The sequence below is a fragment of the Episyrphus balteatus genome, chromosome 1 (genome assembly GCF_945859705.1).
Source record: "Episyrphus balteatus chromosome 1, idEpiBalt1.1, whole genome shotgun sequence".
In the NCBI taxonomy this organism is placed as follows: Eukaryota; Metazoa; Arthropoda; class Insecta; order Diptera; family Syrphidae; genus Episyrphus; species Episyrphus balteatus.
Genome location: NC_079134.1, coordinates 167,858,412 through 167,878,018, shown reverse-complemented (window position 1 = coordinate 167,878,018; position 19,607 = coordinate 167,858,412). Strand labels below are relative to the sequence as shown.

Sequence of the window (19,607 nt, the reverse complement as noted above, 5' to 3'; positions counted from 1 at the left end):
AAATCCCTACAATTTTAATTTTTTCTTACTTTTTTCCAGAAAAATATAATTTTTCAATATCGATCAGCACCCCCTTCTATAAAAGATAGGAGAATGAAAATAAGGAACCAAACATGATGGTGGCCCGACCACTTTTTGAAGATTTTATTTCTCCCATACAAGCGTGGACCACCTAGTATAGATTTTTCGAAATCTCACAATAACTGCATTTAATCGAAACCTTAAGGATTTGGGATGCACAAGTTACCAAATTCTAATAGCCAATAGTTGACCAATCAGCATAGGTATTTCCTTTGAATTATTCCATAGGTACTCGCTTATCAGAAAATTCTATCATAAAAAGTTTGAAAAAGCATTTAAAAGATCAAGTCTATTCAACCAAGTCATGCTATTTATTTACATTTTGTCATAACTTTGAAAAGAAATTATTGATGGACTAGGTAGGTACTTAAAAAAATATTTGAAAATTTCCCCCAAAAAAAAAAACACTAAAACGCATTGCACAAGCACATACGAGGAGCTGTGATAACTGTTATAATTTGAATTATTATTTTTCAGAAACAATATTTAGCTTTTGATTTAAGTTTTATATTCTGAACCGTTTGCTAGTATAGTTACAAACTGTTATAATATTTTCTGTCTGGTATGATATTACCGCAAGGTTTGTGTCTTATCTTATATAACATAAAATGTCCTAAAAATAGATTTCAAAATAAAAGTCACTGAATTTCTTAAAAGTTTTCAATGAATTATAATGACCTTGATATTTGTAATTGATCGTGGTCCAATTTCTCACACTCTCAAGGTTGGCCGCATTCCTTAATTGTGGACACAAGTATATAATGTTGAGTCCCTTGAGGTCATCATTTATTACCATGCGTTAAGCATGAGGACGAGAGTCGTTAAATTTAAACCATAGTTGATGAGATTTAATGTGATCACAATTTTGTTGTTTGTTAAAAATGATAGATCGACAAAAAAATTTCGAGCTTTTTGTTGATTTTTTACTTGCAAGTTCCAACTAACAACTAAATGTCTAAACATTGACCTTTTAGCACATCTCTAACAACGTCGCAATAGAGATGTATTGTCAAGGACAAGTAGGTATTTTGCCAGTCAACTCGTTCATCGTTTTGCCTCCTTTTCTCACTGACTATGTCTTTTAATTAACAAGGAAGCAAAGGTGTTGTTGTAGCATTTTTCATTTATGGAGTTATCGTGTTTAAGATCTTATAACAACCTGCTAAAATAATAATAATTGAATAACCTCTTCTTCTTCGGTCTCGTTTTGGAACGGAGTCGTTTCGTAGCCTTATCCTGAGTATTCTCTTGGGGCATCTTCATTTATAAACCATATAACTCACAGAAAAGCTGAAGATTGTGTTTTTTTTTTTTTTTTGACGAAAAATTATAATCACATTCCTAACCTAAACAACACTCAGGATGTCAGAATTCAGAGATTGAAAATTTCATCATGCGAGAAATTGTTTTAATTTTTATTTAGTTTTAAAGCAAAAAACATGGAGACGACAAAATAACGACGATGAAAACGACGACGGCGACGACGGTATATCCTGGTTTATTAACATAAGACTTTTTCGTGTATATATTTCGCGATTTATGTGGTAGAATTTGCATGTTGAATTGGTTGTTTGCTCTTCTCTGGCTTCAACGAAATGGAATTATTTAAAAAAAAAAGAGTGCTGTTTGTTTTACTTATTGCGTGTATCCGGCACATATTCCTCCAACAAAATAAATACACACACATGTAGGTTTGTTCGCCTTTTTTAAGGTTACCATTTAAGAAAAAAAATTAACGTTGTCTTGCTTTTATTTTTTTAGAATTTTTTTTGAAACTTTAAATACAAAAATTAAGAATTTAACGAAAAATTTACAAAGTTTAACGAATATAATGTACCTACAAAAAAAATATTTTTTTTTGTACCTACATACCTATAATGCTTCAACATATTTTAAACAGACAAGTTTAAAAACTTGTAACTTTTTAGTAACATTTCTCAAAGGGTATTGAAGTTGACTGCGTTTACACTGGCTTTTCAAAGGCATTTGATCAACTTAGTCATAAAATAATAATCTTCAAATTAAAAGCTTTTGGTTTTCCACGTATTTTTATTGCCTGGGTTGAATCTTATCTTAACCAAAGATCCTATCAGGTCAAATTTAGAAACTGTCTTTCAGATCTTTTCATAGCCAACTCTGGAGTCCCTCAGGGAAGTCACCTAGGCCCATTTTTATTCATTTTAGCTATAAACGACGTAATCTCGTGCATAACTTCAAGTGATATTCTAATATTTGCTGATGATATGAAGATTTTTATAGAAATTAAGTCTGACAATGACCGTATCCTTCTACAAAGCGATATTAACAGTATTAATGTTTAGTGTGGTAAAAATGGCTTTTCACTTAACCCAGCTAAATGCCAAACAATTACATTCTCCAGAAAACGAGTCATTAATATTTTTGATTACTACATCTTGCAACATAAGCTATGTCGAGTATTTAGCTTCAAAGACTTGGGTGTCCAATTTAGTTCAAATGTAGGATTTACTGAACACATCAATTTTATAGTAAATAAAACGAGCTCAATGCTTGGTTTTATTAAACGTTGGGCAAAGGAATTTGATGATCCATTTGTTACTCTATCTTTATACAACTGCTACGTTCGACCCCATCTTGAGTACGCTTCTCAAGTATGGAGTCCTTTTTATGAAGTTCATAAAAACCGAATTGAATCTATTCAACACAATTTTGTACGCTTCGCTCTAAAAGGTCTTCCTTGGACCGATCCTTTCAACTTGCCACCTTATGAACATCGCATTCAACTTCTTCAGATGCAAACTTTACCACAGAGACGTGTAAATAATGATTTAATCTTTCTTCATCAGCTTATTAATTCCCAAATTGACGCCCCTGATCTATTAGCTTGTATTGGTATAAATTATCCGGGTGGATCTCAAATCCTACGAAGATTTGAACCTTTGCATATCGACTTTCATAGAACAAACTATGGTATTAATGAGCCTCTTAGTCGCATGAGTAAACTTTTTAACTTAAACCATTCATCTTCAGTGCTCCACAATCGTGACTTTTAATCAATGTTTTAAATAAATTTTATATATGTTGGATTTTTTGTACTTATAATTTTATAACTTGTAATTTTGTTCGTAATTAATTTGTTTTATACTGTGCATGTGGGAGGTTGTATTTTTTGTTTACTCTGATCGTAGATAAAAGCTTGTTCTAAGCTTACTACATCAAAGAATCTGAAGTGAAAAAAAAAGAAGCTATTAAATTAACAGAATGAGCTCGTAGCTGATTTCATGCGTGAGAGAGATATTTAAAATTTTATGAATCAGTGTCATTTTTAAGAAGATATGTAGGTACCTAATAATTTTTGATCCAAATTTTGGCACATTAAAACATTCATCATTCCAAAATGTTTATCTGTATTACTTTCCTCCGAAAAATGCAATCACATATAAAAAAAAAATTTAGTGCATTTTGTGGGTAGATGACTGCATTAAATTTAAACTTGCATGAATCATATTTTTGATATCAAAGATGGAAGATCTATTGCAGTGTCAAAAATTTTAAAAAATTCCACTGTTATTCAACTTTTTCTTGGAAACGTCACCGATACATGTCTCAATAGACCAAGGTATTTGTTATCGCTATAAATAGACTTTTTTGTAATTTTGATACACTAAAAAGTCTTCCACAAAAGAAACCTTCTCCCAGCTCTCGGTGTAATACTGATAGTAAATTCCAAAATAATGATGTGGGAGGCGAAAAAAAAGGAGTTACAATCCCTAAAAAACAATTGAAATAATTTTGGCAATTATCGTCAACAACAACCAAACTTAAATGATTATCTTATGGACACCTCATTGGAAACATTTCAAAAATAATGCTCTTACATTTTAAGATCCATTTTTACAAGAAAAATCGTAAGAAATGTGTTTTTTGAAAAAAAAAAAAAAAACAAAAAAAATTCCGATCTATGCAATTTTAGAAATTTTCAATAATCACCTAAATTTCTAGAACGAGGTATGGAAAGTAAAAAAAAATTGTTAAGTTAGGTAGGTACTAATAAATCAATTTTTCGATAAAGTTCTTCAAATCCGTTTTCGAATAAATAGCAATACTCTGAAAATGATATTTTGGAGGTACCTATAAATTCTTAGCGAGATATTTAAAAAAAAAGAAAATATGATAAAAAGGCAGGGAAATGTGAACACATGTACGAACGGCAAGACTTTTTGACCCGAAACCAATACTTGCCCTTAAAAAAAAAATTTAATTTTTAAAACGTTTGTTTTATTTTTTTGTTTCAATCAAATCTAAGAGACAGGGCCCAGTTTTCATGTGTCAACTTTTTCAAAAAAAAAAATATATTAGTGTTTTGTCAACGCTTCATTTTGTGCTTAGGAAAAAGTTAATTAGACGATTTAAAGTGTCTGATCGTCAATGATGAGCAAAGAACCTTCATTATGTATATTTCACGTAATAAAAAAACGTAGGTACTGCAAGAAAACGAAAATAATGTTCAAAAATAAGTTCAATACTTCATTTTTTCCAAAAACTTTTTATACGGTTACCATTTAAAAAGTATAAATTTAGTTTAATTTTAAAAGAAAAATGTACCAAAAAAAAAAGAAATTATGATTTTATTTTAAAACTACTAAAACATACTTTTACATAGTTTTTAGCTCAAAGGCAACTTTGCAATTTTTCTTGTATAAAGAAGAATTTTCAGAATACTTTTTTCTTGACACCCGTCAAAGTCATGGTATAAAAAGAGAAGGTATGATCATTAGAAAAAACTCAGTATCGAGAACTGTCAAAACTTATGGCTACTTAAGGTTTTGACAGCCCAGCCCATTGAAATTGTTGTTGTAAACAAATTTGTCTGGGAAATTGTTGTTGCTTTTGACTTTGCCAAATGCCAAACGTCAAAACCTTATTACCCCATTTTGTAAGATGGCGGCTCTAATGATCATACCTTGTCTTTTTATACCATGCGTCAAAGTGGTGTTCGGGCCACCACATTCTCAGTTTTGGGGAACATTCGAAAGATGTATTCAGGGAATCATCCAATCTTCAAAACGCATCTTAAACTCCGACTCTTGGGAGAAAATAGCAGTGTTACACTTTATCTTGATTTCAATTAAGGTGCACCTGAGATTAGAGGAATCATTTTTCTCTATCTGTTTTTGAAAAATCCGGCCTCAAGGCTCCGCGAAATTAGGCCCCAGGAAATAAGGCCCCAATAGAAAAAATGAAATAAGGCCTCAAATTGGGGTATTTTTTCATAATGAAAATATGCCCCAGTGAAACAAGGCCCCATAGAAATGAAAAAATGCCCCAAAAATAAATAAAATAAAGCCCCAACTTGTTTTGAACTTTTTTAGAAAAATGAAATAAGATCCCAATTTTTCTTTTGCATAATTAATTTATTTTTGGTAATGAAATATCACCCCAAACCAACAGAACCATCTTTATGGACGGAACTTTTAAAATTGTTCCTCAAGGATGTTTCAAACTGTTGTTGTGTTTTTTTCGGTTATTCTGTTACTTATTAATGCTTTTTTTCAATGATCCCTGATGGTTTTTACATTGAAAGGCATTTGTTTGCAGTGCAGCACGATGTTTACATTGAAAAGCATTAGAAAGTAACAGAATAGCTGAAAAAATCGCGCGATTTCTTGTAGCTATATGAAATAAAGTCCCAAATTGTTTTTAAAATAAAATGAAAGTAAGCCCCAAAACATGTGTTGGGGTCTAATTTCATGGGGGCCTTATTTCGTAATGAAATTATGCCCCAAAAACAAAATGAAAAAAGGCCCCAAAAAATGAAATAACACCCCAAAATTTGAGAAATTTCGTTGTTGTTGTTTTGTGTGTATTTTTTTGGGGCCTTATTTCATTTTTTTATTGGGGCCTTATTTCCTGGGGCCTATAATTTCGCGGAGCCCGGCCTCAATACAGACTTGAGTCCTCTAAGTCCAGCTTTCACGAGCCTTTTTCTTACTGAACTTCATGAAATTACTTTCACTACATCTTTCTTGTAGATCGACACAAATTGATTTTAAGATACACTGAAGACTTGAACTAATGTTGACAACTATAGCACCTACACATAGTGATGTGCCTCGGGTATATACCAATCGGGTGGGTATTTATAAATGGGTATGTACCGGGTTTATACCGGGTAAATACCCAAATGGCGGGTATATACCCAAAATGAGGGTATTTACGATTTACAGGCGAAAATGAAACATGGCATGCCCTTTAGAACGTTTTCAATCAATATTTGTATTTTTAATAAGCTCTTATTAGCTTCACTTGTAACAAACAAACTAACTAGCAATGTAATAAAATCGAAGAAGTTAATTTTGACCGACTTCCGATTATCATATCATTTATCAAGCTGAAACTTTGTACACATATAAATGTAGTTCAGACGTCAACAAAATATTTTGGTGGTCAGGGGAGGGCGTGGGTGAGTCGAAACACCCCAAATCAATTTTAGCCTGCAACTTATTGTAACAAACGGAAGCTTAGAAACATTGAAACATTCCAAATCAATTAAATGGAAAAAAATCTTGGTGGCTTATACATATACAACCGAAGTCGAATTTTGCTTAATTTCAATAATGATAAAAATAAAAAGTAAAATTATATAGTTTTAAAAACAACGCTTTTATCACTCTTTAAAAACTATAAAATTATTTTGTTAATTTATTTCAAATAGTTAGTTTTAAAAAAACAGAAAGCGCTTTGTTCAAACTTATTAATAAAACTACACACAACCAAAATATGCTTTTTGATCTAATCATTTTAGATAAGTTAGCTCCTGATTATCCCAATAGTAACAAAAAGTACGTTTTTTCTTGATTGTAAAAAAAAAATATTTTTTTTCAAAAACCCACTAGATTTTTGATTGAAATTTATTGAAGATTTCAAAACACTCCTTAATTTTCTTGTGCAATCAGCGGATGCTGATTTATTCATGGGTAAAGACAAAAAGATCCTTGCCCGTTCAAAATTCGATATCTCATCCATACTGTGGTTTGGAAAGATTTTTTCCAAGTTTTTAGACAAAAGAAAAAAAACGGAAAAATTTCGATTTTTTTTTGTATTCAATCGATTGAGCCGAACATGTAGCTTGACAAAAATTCACTATGATTTCTTAAAACTAGGAAGTTTGAGCCATATCTTTTTTAAATTTTAAAGCGACCATTTTTAAGGGAAATATTACTGCCACTAAAAAAACCTCAAAAATTTTGGAATTTTTCTTTTGATCCGTTAATTCTTTCCGCTAGTGTCTTTAATTAAACAAAACTTTTTCTATATATACATAGAGCCTTTTCAAGAAACCAAACAATAATAAAAGTGGGCGTGGCAGTGGTCGGATTTTGCTTAAATTACTTAAAATATTTTTTCTTGCTCATAACTCTGAAACTCTGAAAATTTCATTTAAACTATACATCCGTTTTTGAAAAACAAACACTAATAAACGTGGGTGAACAAAATAATGAATTGTTTTTTTCCTACAAAATTTAACACAACAAAATAACCTCAATCAAGAAGACCGAACAAGTGTGCCCCTGTCATGTTTATTATAATATCTAGGGCCTATTTCAGAGCTTACTACGTTGTTTACATCAATGACTTTAAACATTAATTGCGGCGGCCTGTTGGACTTCCGGAAGCATTTTTTTGAACATTTGCACTATTTAAACCATAAGAAATATTTCCCGAATTTCAATCGGACTCAACTATTGGCTTTTGAGGTTGCTGATGTAGTTAATTTAGCTGATGTAGTTGATGTAGTAGCTCTCAAACAGGGTCCTGATGACAAACAATCGAATTTGTAGCGATTATAAGTAAATACCCGTATTTACCGTCGTTTTGGTAAATACCCGGTATATACCCAGGGTATAAACCCACAAATGGTATATACCGGGTATTTGCCCATCGCTACCTACACACGGCACCTAAAAACGACCTATCAATGGACTCATCTTTTCCGTTCCAGTCCTGGTCTCACAAATTTTTTTTAAAGGGCACCTTAATCTCACAACAAGATTTCCGCTTAAAATAAGAGGAATCTTTTTAAATTCTGTTAAATTTAAAGTGAATTTCATTTAATTTTACTAGGAATTTTCATCTTCAAAAAAAAAAAAAAAACGAATAAGAATGAAAAGATTCCGTCATGTACATACAACTTAGATCGTGTACGATTATTGTAAGTGTATTCCATGTTTTTTATACTCTGATGAAAAAATTTGAAAAAATCAAAACAAAATCTGTTCTCCCAAAAAAAAAAAAAAAAGAACCAATGGTAACCTCATTCATTTAAGGACAATTGTTCTAAAGGAAATGAAAAACACCCAAGGTACGTGCGGTTTTTGTTTGCTCAGTTTGATGATGATGATGATGGTAGTCTCACATGCACTGTACAAGAACATAACATACCTATAAAAGGACACACTACACTATACACCAGCACCACACGACTCATTTCAATTGGACAGAACTTTGGTTGCCAAAAAGGAGTCGTCACAACCGAGCACAGCACAGATTGATGGTTTTACCTTCGAGGCAATTTGAGTACCAACAGAAACAATTTTGTTGAAAGTGGACAATTTTTATAGGTGAAATAACGTTGACTCTGATATGACGATGACGACGAGGGCGATCAACCAACAACCAACGCCAACGCGATGCGATATCGTGCAGAGGTATTTCGGACAAAAAAATCAACTATACCCTATGCATACATTTTTGTTGTGAGCCCTTAGAATAAGGGTGGTGATTGTGGGTGGTTGGGTATGAGTATCCTTTGATTTTATGATGAAATTGAAGTTTCTATTTTGTGGTTGGCCTTCTCTCTGTGCCTTGTTCTTTTAAGTTAATTGAAATTTCAAAGAAAATTCATATTTTGTGTGCAATTTTGAGAATTGTGTATAAATGGATTTTACAATGCAATCATGAATTTTCTTTGATGTTCAAAAATTAAAGTGTAAGTGACTTTTGAGGTTAATTTTAAAAGCCTCAATTGTCATTTTCATATTTTTGATGAGATGGATGCCTTTGAAAGCAAAAAGAATCCAATTTATTTGTTAAAAATAAAAACAGAAATTATTAAAACACAATAAATTACAATAAAGGTGAAAATTTTAACATGAAAGTCCATAAAAAAAACTCTTAATATAATAATTAACTCAAAGCGAAAAAGGAAATAAAAGTTTTTCCTCCCCAATTACTGTTTATTTCCATAACTCAATTTTGTTTTTTTTTTTAATTTTTTTTTTATTAAATAATCAATAAGCAAAATCACAAATCGTTTTGGTCACCACTCTATTAAAACAATAAAAAAAACAGTTTACACCAGAGCGACAAAGGACTTAATAAAAAATAAAGCTAAAATCATAAATATTCTTTCAGGTTATAATTACATTAAATTTTTTTTTGTGGTTTTCTGAGATTTTTTTTGTTCCTTTGCATTAATTTCTGTAATTTTCTTCTTTATTTTTTGGAAAAAAAAACAGGAAACTTAATATCATTTTTATGAACCATAAGGGCATTTACCGGTAATTTATTGGCAGCTACGAAATTGCAGTGGGAAGAAAAAAAAAATCCTTCTCAAAAATGTTCATTGTGAACTGACATGCTATATCTGGAGAGAGAGCGAAAAGAGCTGACGTTGTGGAAGAAGGGTGGGTGTTGAATATTTAGGGTGTGGCTGCCTCCCTTTTTTTCTACCCCCTCCTCAAAGGAAATAAAAATTACGAAGCTCATTAACTACTGCAGATTTGTATGTATGTTTGTATGTGTATAAAGTAAGTAACAAAGGAGTTGATTATGTCCTCGTTTTTCCTTTCGCCTTCGTCGACTTTTACTATACTACACATATACGACTTACATACTTACTTACTACTCAGCCAAGTTGGTATAGTATAGTCATAAAATAAGTGACTTTAATTTGTAAGAATTTTTCGTGGAGAAATAAAACAATGGTTGTTGTGGGATGATGGGGGAGTGAGTATAGGTTATATTTTCTTGACTTATTCAACATGAACATGACTGTTTTACCTGCGCTCCGACATCCGACAATGTTGTTAATTACATCGAGGTTGTGCGAAATAGACATTATAGCTCTTGGATGATGATGATAACTTGGCTTTTAATTTTCTTTATTATTATTTTTTTTTTGTTTTTTTTTGCTAGCTTCAGGAAAAATGTGATTTAGTGAGAAGCAATGCATATGGAATAATTAAATGCTATGTTAGGTGGGTGTTTTTAAGGATTTTTATTATTTTTTTTTTTTTGTTTGGAAATTTTTTAATTGAATGTATTATTTCAAGAAGAATAAGGAATGAATGTGAAGGGTTATTTTTTAATTATTTAATAGTTTTTGAAGAACATTTCCTTAAATGTTAAGGTTGTTATATTTTATTTATGATTTGAACTTGCTCATTTGAGTGAACTAAAGTAAAGGAAATAACTTTTCCTATTTTGACATTAATTTTGCAGCACTACTAAAAATTTATAAGTGTACAAACATTAAGGAATGTCATTTTTGTATGGAAAAAATGTTAAAGCTAAGAATTGACGTCTCAAGAAGAAATTGAAGTATTCCAGACTTACGACTTTTTTTTTGCAATGAAGACTTTCATTCAAAGTATGTAAATGTTATTTTAATTATTTACACCATAGGTTTTTAAAAATGTTTTTTTTTTAATTAACCTAAAAAAAACTCTTTTCTTGCAAAGCAATTTGCATATGTTCCATTTGTGACAAAAAGTTTTCCGACCTGAATAACTTACCCTATTTTTGTATAAAGATAACAATCTTTTTTATGTTAATTCACTTTTTGTAATAGAAGCTACTATTGTTTTGTATATGAAAAACCAAATGGTTTTAAATAAAATTAAAAATAATTTTGCAAACATTCTGTATCTGTTTTAAAATCACTTCCTTTTTACTTGCGATATAGGTACTATATATCAAGTTATGCATTCGTAAAAATAAATTGCACGACTGGGGTCGCACGTACTTGCTCTTATGGTAAAAGTTACTCTAATGTTGAAGTTTTTCATTGAACAAAATAAGGGAACATTTAAAATTTGATATTTTCACGGAATTTCGTTAGTGGTGCAAAAAAAAAATAAAATCTGTTTTTATAAATAATTAAATACCGTTTTAAATGATCTTTAACAATAAACTAATTATGCCATTTTATTTCTAGTATAAAAAGGAATTTTTAGGAAAAAATTTTCGAAAATCGTTAGAGCCGTTTTTTTAAAAAATAATTTTTTATATATGTATAAAAATTTTCTAACATTTTTCAAAAAAAAAAGTTGATATGCAATTTTGAATAAATAATTAATTTACACATAAAAACAAATTTTTCACCAACTCGTTTCCAAAAAATTGATTTTTCAAAAAAAAAAATTGAAATATTTTTTAAAAATCTAAAAATGTGTTTTGTGAAAATTTTAAAATTTTTTTAAATAATTATTATTTAAACGTTTCTGTATTAAAAATTTGGTCGAAATCTGTTTTGTCGTTTATGAGAAATTCATAAATCCAAAAAACCGTTCTATGGAAGGTACCGTTAATAACAGTACAAAAAATATTTTTTTTATTATCAAAAGAGGCTCTTATCGGTAACAGTAAATAGAAAAAATTTTAAATCAAAATCGTTAGAGCCATTTTTGAAATAAATTAACTTTTCTGTTTCCGTTATATGACAGGTACCGTTAGTTTTGGTCCTAAAAAAAAAACTTCAATTTGTCCTCTAGGGAATCACCCAAAACTGTTAACTACCAAGTTTGAAGAAAATCACTTCAGTAGTTTAGGCTGTAGCTCGAGGTTCTTACAGACAGACAGACTTAATTGCCGGACCCACTTTTTTGGCATTCTCCATCATCGTAATGTCATGTAAAATTGTTATCTCGAGTTCGATTTTTTTTACGAATCCTAAACATGCCCTATAGTACCTATATCGCAAGTAAAAAAGTTGATATAACATTTTTCCATGACATTACGATGGTAGAGAATGCCAAAAAAGTGGTTTCCAAAAAATTATATATAAAAAATTAGTTTTTTAAAAAACGGCTTAAACGATTTTGAAATTTTTTTTTCTAAAAATGCATCTTAATATATCAATCAAAACTGCATACTTGTTTTGGAGGGCAATTTGATTTCAGATTTTATTTTATTTTTTTTTTAAACGAATTTTATTTTTTTTTCCAAATTTCTATATAAAAAGTCTTAAAAATTTAAGCAACTTTAACTTTAAGAGCAAGTTCGTGCTACCCAGTCGTGCATTTTATTTTATTTCACCGGCGACCTCGCCTTTTTTCAAAAATAATTAAGTTTACATTTTTCTTTGCACTGTTGAGTTAATAGGTAAAGAAGTTCTGATCTTGGTACATACTATAAAGTCTGTATAAATTTTGTCTAATTATATGGGTAGAATTTAAAAGGCAAACACAAAGTTCTTGACTTATTGCTTACAAGTTTTTTTCTTTTCAAAAATAACTTAATCTGAATAAAAGAAGAATGAAATGCATTTGCTAAGAATATTAAAGCTCTCTATGTAAAATTTTAATGAGAAATAGTTATTTTTTTAACAACAATTTAAAACATAATATAAAAGAATTATAAGAATTTTTTTTTATTTATTTTGCTATGTCATTAGAAAGTAAATGTTAATAAGCAAATAAAAATAAAATTTCAGATTATTGAAAAGTTTTCGTAATTTTAACATTGAAGTTAATGAATGATTTATGTATGTACATAAATTTTCGATTAAATCGGATAAATAGTTTATTAGAAAGTCAGAAATTAAGAAAACGGTTCTACCGTTAATAACGGTTCAAAAACAACTTTTACCATTTCATGGAAAATTTTGAAAAAAAAACTCCGAAATATTTTGATTTTAAAAATTAATTTTTAAAAAACTAGTCTACAAAAGACGAATTTTTTGGCTTTACAAAAGGTACAGTAACCTTTATAATATTTTAATATTTTTGTTTTCAAATTAAGTCAATTTTTATTAGAAAAATGCCCTCAAAAATGATGTCAGGTACACAAAAAAAGTATTTTCCAACCGAACTTCTCTTTGAATATAAAAAAAAATCTAATGCCTGAAACGCAATTCACTATAAAAACTCTATAAAATTATTTTGTTCCTAATGTCATTAACACACATAATTTTTTTTTTGGGAATTAAATTTTTGTTTATACCTAATTCAATTTTTTTTTGTTCTTGTTCCAAGAAAAAGTCGTTCTCCTAATTGATGATCGATACCACAAATTGATTGTTCATAACAAAGTTGACCACAACCATAAGAAATTATTTCTGGTCTATATATTTCTGTGTAGAAAATTTTTGTGTCTCACCCAAGGTATTGACTCTGAAAAATATCTGCTCTTGATCGATGCTAGTTCAAAAAAATTAAAACAAAATATTTATTCGGCGGCCTCAATTCAAAAAATCATCAAAAAAAAGTCTTTTATTGTTGCGAGAGCTCTCTCTCTTATATTGCTCAAAAGAAAAAAGAAAAAAAAAAACAAAATCATAAACATTATAAAAATCGATTATTGTTAAAAGATAAATAAACAATTTCATACCGGAGGCAGTCGGTCTGAAATTTGTGTAATAAAACTAATAAATTGTTTGAAAGAAAAAAACGTCAGATTTTTCAAACTAAACTCACATAATATTCACCTGTTGTTCCAAAAATAAATATAAAATTTCTTACAAACTTGTTCATCCACCATCTACAAAATCGAAAAAAAAAATGACAAAATAAATACATATTTCATCGTTGAGTAAGCGCATCTTGAAAATTATTCATATACAAAAGCTTGCTAATTGCATTGGAATGTGCGATTGCAACTCGTGCATGCAGACACTGGGGCGTATGAGTGTTTTTTTTTTTTTTTTTAAGTTTTTCTTCGCAAAAGTTTATATAAACAGAATTTTTTCTCTGGGGTATTCAAAAGTGCCAAATTGCTGGAGAAATAGACATTCAAATATACATTATACACAAATTTTTATATTCTTTGATTTGTTTTCTTATAAATTGCACCCGATTTTATTATATATTCATATTGGCTTTCGTGCACACACACCACAGCATTGCGAATGCTTTAAATTCACGCCGTTTCGCTTCAAATTGATTTATTGCCCTTCTTTCAAAAAAAAAAAAAATAAAGCAAAAAATAAAATTAACTAAAATATCAACAACAACAACAACAAGACCCAGTTGAAGAATAAATATTCATCTCAAAACCTCCAATATGGCTGAGCGATGGAAAAGTGCCATGGCCAAGCTAAGGAAGAGGTAAGCCAAAATATATTGAAATAAAAAAAAAAAATAATAAATGTTTATAAGTACGAAATGTATCTTTGACCAAAATAGCTTTTATTACCTTTTCTGTAACATTTTTTTTTTCTGTTTGTATTTTTTTTTTCTATTTCATTTTATGCTAAGGTAATCATCTATTCAATTTTTCAAATGGATTTTCTTCATTTTCTTCGAGAGAGAGTGAATGTTTTTTTTTAGCTGGATTTTGATGATGGTCAGGAAATGTGATTTTATTTTCTATCCTTTGACTCTGTGAATACATATTAACAAAAAAAGAAAGAAAAAATTGTTTACTGTGATTTCGTATAACATAAGCTGAGATAAGATTTTGATACCTTTTAATGGGCGATATCAGCTCTTTTATTGGCATTTTGTGTCCGATAACTACTATAGAAGGCAACTATACACTGATGGTGAATGTAACTATGGGATACTTTTTTTACTTTTGTTTTTTTTTTTTTTTCCTTTTTTTGTATCGTGTGTTGGTTATCTAGCTTATTGTTGTATAGCCTTCAGGTGAAGTCTTGTGCACTAAAGCTCAATATTGTATTGTGTGGTTTATTCTAATTGATTTCTTTCAATAGAAATTTAGTTGGTAAATTGACTGGAAATTTTTATGGTTTGATGAAGAAATTAGTTTTGTTTATAAATAATAAGGATAACCCAACTTTTGTTTTTGCTATCCTAACCTTAGTTTAAAAATTATAGAAGCATTATTTTTTATTCACCTACGAAAAAAAAAAAAAAAAGTACGCATACACCCCAGTGACCTTTTTTTAAAATTTATTTTTAAGAAAAAGTAAATCCACTGGTGTGGGCACTTAACCTCAAATCTTATTTATTTGACACAGAATTCTTACTTGATTGAATGTAGTCCATATAACATTCCTCTTAAGAAGCTTAAAACTAGGCGCAAATATTCAACTTTATCAAAACCAAGAAGCAGCGCATACATGAAAAACTTCAGAAGCAATCTAAGAAAAAACCAACACATTCACAACATGTATATTTTTTCTTTCTCTCTTGTCTCTTGAAAAAGGTAAAAAAAAATACGTTTTTATTTTGTTCAATTTTTTAGTCAACTTTTTTGTATAAAAAATTAATAAAATAATTATACCATTCAATAATGCAATATTAGGACTAAAGTACGTTGCGTAGAAAAAAAGTAATAATTTTTTGAACCCAATAATATTTGACAAAAAAAAAAAGGAGCAAAAAACGATATTTCTTCCCATTTTCTCATTGTTTTTATATGAAAAGTAACAAAAATACTTATAGAATGTGAAGGTGAAGGCCTTATATTTTTTTCTAAATAATAAAAAATAATAATTTATTAAAATCAGTAATTTTTCATGAAAAAATGAAAAAAAAAATAAGTTTTTTTTCCTTATACCTTCAAAAATTTTTTCAATGTTTTTGACAACATACTAAAAATTTTATAGGTACCATCTGAAAACTTATTATCTTAGCTTTTAAGTTTTATCCTTATTATTTCTCTCCGCCATCTATAAAAAGAGCTGGAATTATTTCAATGCAATCAATTTTTATCAAAAAAAGCCAAAAAAAAAAGACAAACATTTTTTGCTTCTTTCAAACTGTTGCCCATTTTTTTTATGACAACCTAGAATAAATTTTATATCACTGGAAAGGTTCTCATTTCTTCTTTAATATTATGCTTCAATCATATCTGTAGGATGTCTACAATGAAGGTAATAAATTTTTAAAGACAATCATGTCGAAATTAAAAATTACGAAATTACGGCACAAACGGTAGGTTTTTTGAGATTCTCGGATTTCGAGATATTTGATTTTTGGTTTTCTGGATTCTGTGTGTTCTGGATTCAAAATTTCGGGATTGTGTCCGTTTCCCGCATTAAGGACTTTTTAGGGCTTTAAACTTGTTTTGAAGGAATTTGATAAATCGAAAAATAGATTTTTTTGTAGGTATATTTGGTATTTTCCCAAATAACATTTATATAAAAATATAAGCATTATGATTATAAGATATTATAACTATTCACACGGTTTTCTTTTAAATATCTTAATTATTTGTTTATTTTGTTTTTTTTTTTTCAACTGTTCTAATTTTTTTTTTTAAATTATTCACATACAAAAATTTTAACTTCATTATTGATTTTCAAACTGTTTGATTTAAAGGGTTGAAATTGTTGGAGTATGTTTTTTTTATTTTTTTAATAAATAAATAAAAAGTAAATCCTTCAGCTAAAACTATAATTTTAAAGCAAAATTTAAACCACAAAAAGTTTTAAAACTTTCATAAATTGATTTAATATTTATTATATTCATTTAATACAAAATTCGTTTTTAATTTTCTCCTTTTTTATGTTGTTAGTAGTTATCCTCCTCAACATAAACCTTGTCATCCAAAAATCCATTAAATCATTAAAACTCAATAAAGAGAAAAATCTTTATACGATTAACCATTTTCATTTTCATATACATACCAACAACATGATGAAGTGACACACACACATAAGATACAACACAAACCAACACTCATCAAATGAAAAACGCTTTAATCCATTATTGCCAAAACTACATATCAAACACACCCTGTTTGGCTATTTGTCCCGATGATAGCTTTCCCACACTGATTTATTAATTTTGTCCGACTTTCTGTGTAGAGAGAAAGTGTTGTGGAGGGGTTGGCGTTTAACTCAAACTCCCCCCAATAACACTTCTTGATAGTTGTTATTATGGTCACCATCTGTCATGAAAATTTGAGGCCTACTTAAAAGTTTAATTTTTTTTTTCAATCATTTCAAGGCTTAACTTGAAGTTTTGTAAATTGAAAAAATTGGTTGTCTGTAAAGTCGGTTTACGGACGATGGTTATACATGATAACGTCATAAGAAAACAGGTTGTATGCTTTTGTTAAAAAAAAATGAACTAAAATTTTTTTCTTTGTCAACTTTCTTTTAAAAAAATTTAGAAGACAATAATTCTTATAGTAAAGTACTTCAGCTAAATATTAAGACCTTACATATTTATATCTGTACGGTTTGTAGAAAAACGGAATAACTTGTTGACTCCAATCATAATTTACAAGAAAAAGCTAAAATATACCTTTTTTTCTCATTATATCAATTTTTTTATATAAAAAGCCTACAAAAGAACTACACCATTAAAAAGTTTAATATTTCTTCTAAAGAATAAAGCCATATTTATATTTTTATAGTGCGTAAAAGGTATAAAAATAATTTATTGAAAACAATCATTTTTCATGGAAAAGTAAAAAAAAATCAATTTTTTTTCTTCTAACACCATTCAATAAATTGTTTAATGTCTGTTTTGCCTGTTGTTTCAGCTCAAAATATTCATATCATCAATGTCTACACGACATCTAGAATTTTTTAAACCCAATTAATTTTCATCAAAAAAAAACATCAATCTTTTTCATCTTCTAACACCATTAAATCAATTTTTTTATATGACAACTTATAATAAATTTTATATCATCTCAAAGCTTATTATTTCCCCTTTTATATGACGCTTCAATCATATTTCTACTATGCCTACAAAAATTTTTTTTAAATTAAGCTGTAGAAGTATCTCCAGAAATTCAGGTGGAACGAGGGAAAATGGCGTAATTTTTTCGTGGATGCTGCCATGGTTCAACGATTTATAAGACCTTATCACATTGTCTAATTTTCTGATGTAAAAAAGTTTATTGCAGCAAAATTATTGGAAATATATTTCTTGTACCATACGAATAATATGGTCACCCTTAATATCGACTCTATACACACTTTTCACACATTTGTACGTAGAGTATTATTGCCACCAGAAGCAGCAGCAATTCCAGCAGACAGACAACACAAAAGGACCTCAAAATGGGTTCTCCGCATTCAAAGTGTTCGTTCACTGATGAGTCGATTCGATATTTTATTCAACTCAGAAATCACTTTAATTGATGTTGTTTTTATTGGATTTGCATAATTTAAAGGACTCGTTTTGCAATATTGAGATTGATTAGTTGGATGCCGGAGAGAGATTTCCGAGATTTCACAATCGTCCACTTGTATCCTTTTATGTCTGAGTTGTATGTGGTACTATTATACTCTTATAGTATCAAAATTGGCATATTGTGTGGGGATGGATCATGATGATGGTTGTATTCCTTTGGGGTATAAAAGACTTGAGGTTTATAGTTAAAGAGAGCGGGAGTATTGTGTTGGTGTTGTTTGAGGTTAATCAATTATTCTGTTTTCATAACGGCACTTAAGTTTATCTATCATACAAAAAAAAAAAATAATTTTCTTTCTCTATAATTGTTAAAAATATATTTGCACAAGGTTTTAACTCTTTTTTTCCTTGATGATATCGATTTTTTTAAAAATATTCACCTAGGATTTTCAGTCAGTATAGACAGATAGATTATATTAGATTTTAATTACTCATGGAAATATTGTTTGTTTTTTCTTTCTTTTCTTTGGTAAACAGCTTAGCGATTAAAAATGCAGAAGACAATGGACCAACAAAACGAGATCCAGCGAGTTCGGATCTACTTTTAGATGGCGAACAGTGAGTATAAAAATAATTTATAGTTTATTTTTGTTATTGTTGGAATTATGTTCAGTAACAGAGATGAAATAATTTTTGTTTTTCTTTCTTTTTTCTTTCATTAAAAAAAACTTTTAGACCAACGCTGGAGGAAATCCGAAGCTGGGGCAAAAGTTTCGATAAATTAATGAAAAGCCCAGGTGAGTTTGTGTTTAGAGTTTTTTTTTTTTTTTGTTTTTTTTTCTTAAATTTTAAATGGATAAGGAAAATTATTCAGTGATAGAAAGTAGATAGTAGATAGGTACCTATGCAAATATTGTTTTTTGTTTTGTTTTGATAGTGGGAGTAAGGTAAAATATAAAATGTGGTTAAGATTCCAAAGGGATTATAGCTATATCACCTTGTGGAAGTTTTGAAAGGGTTTAATTTAACTTAGGTGAATGATATATTGCATTTTGTGAGTAGGTATTAAAAAATCTGTGTTAGTTGGCCAACAATATATTATGCAAAAAGGGTTGCTGTTGACCAAGTTGGCATCTGGGGATGATCTAAACAAAAGTTAAAATTTAATTTTACTTCTTCCTTAATCAACGAAATTACTGAAAAGTATCACCAATGGATTCTAATAATTCAGTTTAATTATAATTAGCTTTTTTTACCTGCGTTTACCAT

The 19,607-nt window shown here is 29.2% G+C and overlaps 1 protein-coding gene across 1 annotated transcript in view; it reads left to right on the top strand.

Moving 5' to 3' along the window:
• The window catches only part of LOC129907508 (regulator of G-protein signaling 17), a 118,524-nt gene that overhangs the window by 89,702 nt on the left and 9,215 nt on the right, over nt 1-19,607 (top strand). The window contains exons 6-7 of the mRNA XM_055983786.1: nt 18,876-18,956; nt 19,074-19,135. Coding sequence (XP_055839761.1) covers nt 18,876-18,956; nt 19,074-19,135 — 143 coding nt within the window. The remainder of the gene's footprint in view (nt 1-18,875; nt 18,957-19,073; nt 19,136-19,607) is intronic.